Source organism: Oppia nitens, unplaced genomic scaffold (assembly GCF_028296485.1).
Source record: "Oppia nitens isolate AA-2021 unplaced genomic scaffold, nextdenovo-longstitch-racon4-pilon3 scaffold1_pilon_pilon_pilon, whole genome shotgun sequence".
NCBI lineage: Eukaryota > Metazoa > Arthropoda > Arachnida > Sarcoptiformes > Oppiidae > Oppia > Oppia nitens.
In genome coordinates this window covers 1,013,718-1,025,168 of record NW_026533199.1, presented here as the reverse complement: position 1 = coordinate 1,025,168, position 11,451 = coordinate 1,013,718, and the positions used below count along the sequence as shown (strand labels likewise).

Below are 11,451 nucleotides of genomic sequence, written 5' to 3'. Positions count from 1 at the left end.
TTTTTTTAAATTAAACTTTTATAGTCGTTGTTGACATAAATAACGTTCTGTTCAACTACCAAATTCACAGTTTACTTTTATTCGTTGACAATATTCAAGAGTATTTCAAATACAAATCATTTTTTTAAATTAAACTTTTATAGTCGTTGTTGACATAAATAACGTTCTGTTCAACTACCAAATTCACAGTTTACTGTTATTGACAATATTCAAGAGTATTTCAAATACAAATCATTTTTTTAAATTAAACTTTTATAGTCGTTGTTGACATAAATAACGTTCTGTTCAACTACCAAATTCACAGTTTATTGTTATTGACAATATTCAAGAGTATTTCAAATACAAATCATTTTTTTAAATTAAACTTTTATAGTCGTTGTTGACATAAATAACGTTCTGTTCAACTACCAAATTCACAGTTTACTGTTATTGACAATATTCAAGAGTATTTCAAATACAAATCATTTTTTTAAATTAAACTTTTATAGTCGTTGTTGACATAATTAACGTTCTGTTCAACTACCAAATTCACAGTTTACTGTTATTGACAATATTCAAGAGTATTTCAAATACAAATCATTTTTTTAAATTAAACTTTTATAGTCGTTGTTGACATAAATAACGTTCTGTTCAACTACCAAATTCACAGTTTATTGTTATTGACAATATTCAAGAGTATTTCAAATACAAATCATTTTTTTAAATTAAACTTTTATAGTCGTTGTTGACATAAATAACGTTCTGTTCAACTACCAAATTCACAGTTTACTGTTATTGACAATATTCAAGAGTATTTCAAATACAAATCATTTTTTTAAATTAAACTTTTATAGTCGTTGTTGACATAAATAACGTTCTGTTCAACTACCAAATTCACAGTTTACTGTTATTGACAATATTCAAGAGTATTTCAAATACAAATCATTTTTTTAAATTAAACTTTTATAGTCGTTGTTGACATAAATAACGTTCTGTTCAACTACCAAATTCACAGTTTACTGTTATTGACAATATTCAAGAGTATTTCAAATACAAATCATTTTTTTAAATTAAACTTTTATAGTCGTTGTTGACATAAATAACGTTCTGTTCAACTACCAAATTCACAGTTTACTGTTATTGACAATATTCAAGAGTATTTCAAATACAAATCATTTTTTTAAATTAAACTTTTATAGTCGTTGTTGACATAAATAACGTTCTGTTCAACTACCAAATTCACAGTTTACTGTTATTGACACAATATTCAAGAGTATTTCAAATACAAATCATTTTTTTAAATTAAACTTTTATAGTCGTTGTTGACATAAATAACGTTCTGTTCAACTACCAAATTCACAGTTTACTGTTATTGACAATATTCAAGAGTATTTCAAATACAAATCATTTTTTTAAATTAAACTTTTATAGTCGTTGTTGACATAAATAACGTTCTGTTCAACTACCAAATTCACAGTTTACTGTTATTGACAATATTCAAGAGTATTTCAAATACAAATCATTTTTTTAAATTAAACTTTTATAGTCGTTGTTGACATAAATAACGTTCTGTTCAACTACCAAATTCACAGTTTACTGTTATTGACAATATTCAAGAGTATTTCAAATACAAATCATTTTTTTAAATTAAACTTTTATAGTCGTTGTTGACATAAATAACGTTCTGTTCAACTACCAAATTCACAGTTTACTGTTATTGACAATATTCAAGAGTATTTCAAATACAAATCATTTTTTTAAACTTTTATAGTCGTTGTTGACATAAATAACGTTCTGTTCAACTACCAAATTCACAGTTTACTGTTATTGACAATATTCAAGAGTATTTCAAATACAAATCATTTTTTTAAATTAAACTTTTATAGTCGTTGTTGACATAAATAACGTTCTGTTCAACTACCAAATTCACAGTTTACTGTTATTGACAATATTCAAGAGTATTTCAAATACAAATCATTTTTTTAAATTAAACTTTTATAGTCGTTGTTGACATAAATAACGTTCTGTTCAACTACCAAATTCACAGTTTACTGTTATTGACAATATTCAAGAGTATTTCAAATACAAATCATTTTTTTAAATTAAACTTTTATAGTCGTTGTTGACATAAATAACGTTCTGTTCAACTACCAAATTCACAGTTTACTGTTATTGACAATATTCAAGAGTATTTCAAATACAAATCATTTTTTTAAATTAAACTTTTATAGTCGTTGTTGACATAAATAACGTTCTGTTCAACTACCAAATTCACAGTTTACTGTTATTGACAATATTCAAGAGTATTTCAAATACAAATCATTTTTTTAAATTAAACTTTTATAGTCGTTGTTGACATAAATAACGTTCTGTTCAACTACCAAATTCACAGTTTACTGTTATTGACAATATTCAAGAGTATTTCAAATACAAATCATTTTTTTAAATTAAACTTTTATAGTCGTTGTTGACATAAATAACGTTCTGTTCAACTACCAAATTCACAGTTTACTGTTATTGACAATATTCAAGAGTATTTCAAATACAAATCATTTTTTTAAATTAAACTTTTATAGTCGTTGTTGACATAAATAACGTTCTGTTCAACAACCAAATTCACAGTTTACTGTTATTGACAATATTCAAGAGTATTTCAAATACAAATCATTTTTTTAAATTAAACTTTTATAGTCGTTGTTGACATAAATAACGTTCTGTTCAACTACCAAATTCACAGTTTACTGTTATTGACAATATTCAAGAGTATTTCAAATACAAGTCATTTTTTTAAATTAAACTTTTATAGTCGTTGTTGACATAAATAACGTTCTGTTCAACTACCAAATTCACAGTTTACTGTTATTGACAATATTCAAGAGTATTTCAAATACAAATCATTTTTTTAAATTAAACTTTTATAGTCGTTGTTGACATAAATAACGTTCTGTTCAACTACCAAATTCACAGTTTACTGTTATTGACAATATTCAAGAGTATTTCAAATACAAGTCATTTTTTTAAATTAAACTTTTATAGTCGTTGTTGACATAAATAACGTTCTGTTCAACTACCAAATTCACAGTTTACTGTTATTGACAATATTCAAGAGTATTTCAAATACAAATCATTTTTTTAAATTAAACTTTTATAGTCGTTGTTGACATAATTAACGTTCTGTTCAACTACCAAATTCACAGTTTATTGTTATTGACAATAATCAAGAGTATTTCAAATACAAATCATTTTTTTAAATTAAACTTTTATAGTCGTTGTTGACATAATTAACGTTCTGTTCAACAACCAAATTCACAGTTTACTGTTATTGACAATATTCAAGAGTATTTCAAATACAAGTCATTTTTTTAAATTAAACTTTTATAGTCGTTGTTGACATAAATAACGTTCTGTTCAACTACCAAATTCACAGTTTACTGTTATTGACAATATTCAAGAGTATTTCAAATACAAACATTTTTTTAAATTAAACTTTTATAGTCTTTGTTGACATAAATAACGTTCTGCTCAACAACCACTCTCCATACCTTAACCCAATCGAAAACCTTTAAGCAATAATAAAGGCCGAGTTGCAGAAAGACCCGGATCGCTCCATAACCAATTGGACCGAAAAAATCCAAAAAATATGGGACAATATTGTCCCCAATTACATAGTCACTTATTGATAGCATGCCGCGCAGGGTTGTAGACTGTATCGAAGACAACGGTGACAAGATTAAATATTAATTTATTATTATTTCTTTTATTTATATTATAAATTATTATTTATTTATTATTATTTTTAATTATTATTAATTAAACATGTTTAAAATTAATTTTATACAATTATTAATATTTTTGCAAAGAGCTGTATAAATAGTTTTATTATATGCAAAATATCTTTATATTTTCAAAATAAAAACTAATTTCATGTTAATTTCAAATTTAACAAATAATTACAAATATATTGTTAAAATAATTTAATATTATTTTATTAAAATTTTCTATTATATTATTTTTTTTGAACTATAAGTTATAAGATAAAAATAAAACATATAATTAAAAATCTAAATAAATTCGAGTTAATTCATAAAACAATTACTATACTAATTTGGAGTTAATAAATTTTTAAAAATTATAAAATAATTTATAAATATATACTAATTTTAATAATAATAATATCAAATTAGTAGGCAATTAATAAACTAATCAATAAAAATAAGGCTAATATATATATATATATATAATATGAGGGTAAAGTAAGGGGAGTAGGGGGTAATGCCAAAATACCCCCCCTAAGATCCAAATTTTGGTATTTTACCCCCCAGACTTTTTGACCAATTTGAAAAATAGTCGCTTAAAAAGAGTGACATTTGTTTTTAAAATTTAAAAGTATCTAATTATTGATTAAAATTAAGTAAAATGGTTAAAATAACATTAAAACTCATCTAAAAATAACATTAATTTATTGAAAATGTTAAACTAAAAAATTAAAAATTACTTATTTGTTGAAAAGAGTAATAATATTACATCTTAAATAGATGTTTTAAGAAGTTTAAGAAGTTAGTAAAACAATAAATATTTTAATATTTTAAGGTAAATATTTTAGTCTTTTATTTTTTTTTTATTTTATTATTTATTTAATTTGAAATTTTATTTTATTAATATAACTAAAAATTAACAAAAAATTGAGTTAAATAATTAATATTCAATCAATATTTGTATAAAAATATTAAAAAAATAAAAAATACCTATAAACTATAAACATGAATTATTATTTTAAAAATTAATTGTTAAAAGTTAAAAATTATTAAAATATTAAAAATAACTCATAGTGTATCATTAATGCTTTTATCAACTATTTTTTAATTTTAAATACATTATTTTATTTTTTGTTAAAATTTAAGTTTTTATTAATTTTTAACTTTTTTTATTTTATTTGGAAATTTTACCTATTTTCCTGGGAATTTATACGGGAACTTATGGGAACTTTATCGAATTTACATTGGAATATTCGGGAATTTAAGGGAATATTTGGGATTTTTTTTGACCCACCCCCTTGATTTTGAATTTTTGATAAATTGCCGTTTAAAAATGCAATAAAAATCTTACCCCACCTAATACCCCCCCCCCCCCCTCAAGATTTTTCGACAATTTTGTAAATTCCACCACGGTCTACCCCCCCCCCCTAAAATCCAAAACCTTGCTTAACCCTGACATAATATATAAAGCTTTTTCAAACAATTTGTTTAAATAATACATAATTCAAAACAAACAAACAATAAATAAGTAATTAATTTGATTAGTGATGTAAATAATTAATTACCTGAAAAATCTCTATATAAATAAATCCTATACTAATATATTAAATGCTTAATTGAAACAGATCTCAAAATCAAAAAAAATAATCTCTAAAAATTCAGTAAATGAGACACAAAAATACTAATAATAATAATAATTATTAAATTACAAATAAATTAGTAATAATTATAATAATAATAATAAGTAAACTTCGATAGAATATGTCGTTAGAAAACAAAATTACGAAAAAAATCATTTTGCGATTAAATTATTGACTAAAATCAATACAATATTTAAAACTATAAAAAAAATTTTTTTAAATAATTATTAGTTAATTATAATAATACTAGTTAGTTTCCCGGTAATAATCATGTGACTTAATTTTCTGGTTTTAAATTATAAAAACAAAAAGCAATCTAAAAACAAATATATTATTTAAATTTCGCGTTTAATAATATAATTTAAATGTTTTTTTTCTTTACACGTGCAACAATAAATAAAATTAAAAAACTAACTGTTTAATTAACAATACTTTTTATTTAACCGTTATTTTAATTTTAATAATTTTTAATTGTTGTAACGCGCAAAAGTGTGACAGAGATATATATATATAAATATATAAACATTTCCAAATTATATAGTAGTATAGATCATAATTATAATTACCGGTAAATTATTTATAATTTCAAAAAACAAAAGCAAAATATCGGTATTAATAATAGAAATAATAATAATTAGTAATAGTTTTCTTAAGTGTTTAAATAACTGTCTGTTGTTGTCATGTCGTGTCGCTTAAGAAACACATGAGAGAGCTCTACGAGTAAATCGCGAATACCGTCCGTGAGATTCATTGTTATGCGAATCGGTAACCGAAGTGGACGGCTGTTGTCTGTTGCTGTCATCACCACTAATAGAGTGTAGATTTCTTAGCTGTTGTTGTTGTCGTTGTTGTCCATCTTCTTCATCCGCTTTTTTAATCCAATCGACAATCTCATCGCAATACATGTTCAGACTTAAGGAAAACTTGGTTCGAGCTCTGGTACCCTTATATACCTGTTCTCCAGAGCCACCACTAGAACCACTACTCGACGTCAGGGACTGGGATTGGAAAAAATAGCGACTATTTCGCAACAGTTGCGATATATTACGCGATGATTGACCACTTGTAGTGTTAGAACCGTTAGTTTCCACACAAAATCTTAACTCTTCAGCACTGACTGTCTGTTCAACTGTTATATGTATGTCCTCTGAGTTTCAAAAAAAAAAATCCAATCGACAATCTCATCGCAATACAGATGCAGGAAACGTATGGATCGCAGGACAAACACAAAACTAAACGGCAAACGCATAGATTCGGTAAATATGAGGCCAATAATGGCCAAACAGGTTATGGCAAAGTCGAATCTGTTCCAACCGGAACTAAAATATCGGATCAGTCCGAAACCGATAAGTTTGAGACACGCCTCGAGTCCATAGAGTGTAACAAATGTTTGTAACAAATATAACAAGTGTTTGTATGATATCTTTTGCGGCAACTTCTGGGTGACCAACAAATTGAAGGCCAGTTTACAGGCCCGGCGTCTGTGAAGCAATAGTTTACGAAACTTTTCTTTTTCTATTCGGTTAAATGCTTCGTAAACTACGGCTAACATCTAAATACAAAAACCAAACAAAATAAATGATTTTTTACTACTATTTAATTAAATGTTTATTTAATCCAAAATAATTACAAACAATTACAGTATACTTACGATATTCATCAAAAAATACACGTGTATTATAAGGAATGCTATGAAAAAAACACTAGAGATTCGGTTCATTTTATACGAAGGCATCATAACATCGGGAAAACTGTTTTTTTAAAAACAAAATTACAACAAAAATAAATAAAATTATTATTAAATTACTAAATCTTAAAAAACAATATATATATATATAAAAAATTTAAGACTCACTTTGCAGTCGTCAACAAAACAAATAGACTGACAAAACTTTGGCCAATAGTTGAAAAATACTGACAAAAATTTTTAGGCAAAAGTAAGTAAAGTTAACAACAAATTCAAAAACAATTAATAATTTCATTAATAATATTAATAAGTGTTTACCGGATCTGAAGGATTGGGTGAAAACATATAAAAGCCAAGAATGGCAAACACAAGCATAAAGAAGAACAATAGGAACAACATATCGATAAAACGGGGCAACGATTGAAGGATTTGACGCAACGAACGGCGTATTCAATCAAAAATACCGGTCAACGAGTTGTTGGCGATTCAGTGTCGATAGTATCAGTGGTGGCCATCATCGGTACAAAATCGATAACAAAGTTATTTGGCCCCCAATAGCGGCTATACTGCCAGACAATAGTGGTCACAAACCGGAAGAATATGTAGACAATGTACGCGAGCCGACTGTAGACAATAAATACGACAAAATCTTGTAGCCATTGGTAGTCAGTATTATCGGCGAGGGCTATGACCAGCCGTACGATTAGCCAACAGTGTATGAGATTCAACAGTTTGCTGGCAATTTCGACCAGTGTTTCCAATTGGATCGGCTCATTGGCAAACATATCGACCATATTCATCGGTGTCGGCTTCGGATGGCGTACTGATGGCCACAAACATCGCAACAATGATTTAGCGTTAGTTTAACATAATGTTTGAGACACTGTTTGTGTGCTAAACTAATAAAATTAATTGAATTATAATTACATAGTATAGTCTCGTTATAACTTTTAATAACGTAATAATTATCATTAATTTAAGGTTAATATTTTAAAAAAAACGTTAGTTTTTTTTGTAAAGTAATACTTTTTTATATCAAAATTATTACTGATCTCTATTATGGATACTTTGACGGCCGGTGTTTTTGGTGTTTTTTTCGGTGTACTGCTCTGTTTACTAGTTCAATGGATTTATAAAGTAATGGTCATTCAGGCCGATGAACCTGAACAGGAGGTCATAGATGATGTACAACCGGATCAAGAGTTAGAACCAGCACAGCCAGACATTGTTGTCGCTGCTCTTGAATTCTTTAACGGTATGTTTATTAATAATATCATTATTGGGAGGGTGGGGGTTAGGGCGGGCTATTAGAGATTAGACCATAGTATATGTGTGTGTTAGACAATAGTGGCCACAAACCGGTAGAATATGTAGACAATGTACGCGAGCCGACTGTAGACAATAAATACGACAAAATCTTGTAGCCATTGGTCAGTATTATCGGTGAGGGCTATGACCAGCCGTACGATTAGCTAACAGTGTATGAGATTTAACAGTTTGCTGGCAATTTCGGGCCAGTGTTTCCAATTGGATCGGCTCATTGATATTAATTTTTGACTTATTTTTTATGTATATTTTTAAATAGCTCCCGAACCCGGACCGCTAGGCATGCCGTGGTCGGCTATGGAGACAGGTTTGGTATACATGTTTTGGCCTCTGATGCCAACAATGACTGTGATTCAGAAATCTATGGCCATCGCTTTTGTCCTCAGGTTGTTATCTTTTAACCGATCGGCTGCCGGCGTCCGTAATCATTATTATGGTAATTAAATTGTATGAATGAATGATTTAATGAAATAAATCTGCGACAACTGATGGCGAAAATTTTTTCATAAGATATGCCACAAAACTATTTTTTATTTATTTAGAAAATCATTTATTTAAAAAAATGTATACATTTTGTTTGTTAAATAAACGATAAAACTATTCAGTATTACAATAATAAACTATTAATTAATTTAAATAAAATAAATTTAAAAAAAACAATTAATTTTATGGATCCAATTGTTGATTAGATTTGTCCAATAGATCCCATTCTATGAGTTGTTTGATTTCTTCATCAGTCATGGCTTGCATATCAGGAAACAGCCGTCGATTCAAGTATTGTACAAACGGTTGTTGTTGTAACAGACCATTGCTTACCAGTGCTGACGATGATTGTCCATCAAAATCATGACAATCATTAAACAACTGATCGCTAGTATTGTTTGATTCAAGCATTTGATGGATAATTGCATCCCTTTTCATAGCCATTGATTTCAATACGTCTTTGCTGGACATTTCTGCACCCGATTTATTGGACCGAAGTTTTTGTAACTTTTTCTCTATAAAAATATTTGATAAATTGTTTGAAAAAATTAATTAATAATTTATATATTAATTATTGATAATAATTAAATACCCAATGATTGTATATATTGTTGTGAATCGGGTAACGGTTTGATGCATTGATTTTCATTGACAGCTACTCTATCATCGGGTCTATCATCGGGTCTATCATCGGGTCTATCATCGGGTCTATCATCGGATCTATCATCGAATCTATCATCGAGTCTATCATCGAATCTATCATCGAGTCTATCATCGGGTTTGGGCTGAAAATTGTCGGCAAATTTCATGTCTTTATTATCATCATCAGCGGTATCATTGACCACATAATCATCGGCAGTGGCCAACAGTCTATTGTTATCATCCATAAGCCATGGATCAGCTTTTTGTGAACACATATCATCAGTAGTGTTGTTATTCATCACTATATGATTATCAATCAATCAATCAATTGGTGTGATTATAATAATTGCAATACAATTATTATTGTTTATAACTTTATATTATTATCGCATTTAATTAAATAACATGTGATTAGTGTTTATATTGTGATATAAATTTCAATACAATTTGTTTGTTATGTTTGTATATTATATGTCAAATACATTGCACTTATAAATACATTGGATATTAAAGTACAGTATATATATTAATACTGTATTAATATAATAATAATATGTAATACATATTATGTATTGTTTTGTTATACAATACAATAGCGCGCGCTATTCAAACAAACATTTTAATTAAACATTACATTTAAAATAAAATAAAAATATAACAAAAAGTTTTTTTATCTCTAAAATATATTTAGATTTTTATTTGTAATAATAATAATAATTTAATTAAAGTTATTTTACACGCGATTTAGTAAATTATAAATCATAATTCACTCACTAATAATAATAATTATATATTTTTTAAAATAAAAAACTGTCCATAACTTCAAGTGCATCAAAAAAAATTGTGTTTTTTTTTGTTTCATTCATCGGTGGTATACTATGTCTTCACCGCCGCCGTCGCTGCCGCTAAACAACAACAACAACAAATGTCGGGTTTGTATGAAAACTTCGGGTGAATTGCTAACTGTCTGCAGGTGTCGGTCCTGGAGTTTAGCACACAAACAGTGTCTCAAACATTACGTGAAACTAACGCTCAATCATTGTTGCGATGTTTGTGGCCATCAGTACGCAATCCGACGCCGACCGATGAATATGGTCGACATGTTTGCCAATGAGCCGATCCAATTGGAAACACTGGTCGAAATTGCCAGCAAACTGTTAAATCTGATACACTGTTGGCTAATCGTACGGCTGGTCATAGCCCTCGCCGATAATACTGACCAATGGCTACAAGATTTTGTCGTATTTATTGTCTACAGTCGGCTCGCGTACATTGTCTACATATTCTTCCGGTTTGTGGCCACCATTGTCTGGCAGTACAGCCGCTATTGGCGGCCAAATAACTTTGTCATCGATTTTGTACCGATGATGGCCACCACTGATACTATCGCCACTGAATCGCCAACAACTCGTTGACCATCAGAAACCCCAATCACCCGGTGTTTTGTCCAAACATTTTGTTTTTTTTTGCTTAAATTTAAAAATACCGACAATTATAATATGTTAACCTAAAAAAATAATAAATTTAATAATAATTTATTTCATTGATAATGACATAAATATCACATATAATTAGTTAATATTTATATAAACTTTTACAACAAACTATTTTATAACAATATTTATTTAATTTTTTTGTTTGTTTTTGTTGTAACTATTGATATACTGTATATAAATATAATAAATTTTCATTGATTCAATTAATTAAATTGAATTAATTATTTCATATAAAATATATKATAATAATAAATTATAATTATAAAAAATAATAATAAAGTTTTCAAACATTGCGGCAAACTTTTAATAAACTTTTTTTAAAAATTATTTTTAATGCATTGCAATGTTTTTATTATGTCATCTATTGGTTGATAACTAAAAATATATGACATTTAAAAAATACATAACAAATACATATTAATAACAAACATATGATTTGTTTG

At 27.4% G+C, this 11,451-nt stretch overlaps 3 protein-coding genes across 3 annotated transcripts; 1 reads left to right on the top strand and 2 right to left on the bottom strand.

The window, feature by feature from the left end:
* Positions 1 to 5,994: 5,994 nt before the first annotated feature.
* On the bottom strand, positions 5,995 to 7,492 carry LOC128952054 (two pore channel protein 1-like). Its single transcript, XM_054297386.1, has 4 exons — positions 7,380 to 7,492; positions 7,230 to 7,288; positions 7,026 to 7,125; positions 5,995 to 6,926 (listed from the first exon to the last, which is right to left on the bottom strand). Exons 1-4 carry the CDS (start codon positions 7,458 to 7,460, stop codon positions 6,507 to 6,509), a joined length of 660 nt encoding a protein of 219 aa, XP_054153361.1. The 5' UTR covers positions 7,461 to 7,492; the 3' UTR covers positions 5,995 to 6,506.
* Positions 7,493 to 9,016: 1,524 nt separating this feature from the next.
* On the bottom strand, positions 9,017 to 9,882 carry LOC128952053 (serine-rich 25 kDa antigen protein-like). The gene is made up of 2 exons (XM_054297385.1): positions 9,463 to 9,882; positions 9,017 to 9,385 (listed from the first exon to the last, which is right to left on the bottom strand). Exons 1-2 carry the CDS (start codon positions 9,809 to 9,811, stop codon positions 9,054 to 9,056), a joined length of 681 nt encoding a protein of 226 aa, XP_054153360.1. The 5' UTR covers positions 9,812 to 9,882; the 3' UTR covers positions 9,017 to 9,053.
* Positions 9,883 to 10,317: 435 nt separating this feature from the next.
* On the top strand, positions 10,318 to 10,998 carry LOC128952055 (E3 ubiquitin-protein ligase MARCHF3-like). The gene has a single exon (XM_054297387.1). It carries the CDS (start codon positions 10,391 to 10,393, stop codon positions 10,925 to 10,927), a length of 537 nt encoding a protein of 178 aa, XP_054153362.1. The 5' UTR covers positions 10,318 to 10,390; the 3' UTR covers positions 10,928 to 10,998.
* Positions 10,999 to 11,451: the final 453 nt, after the last annotated feature.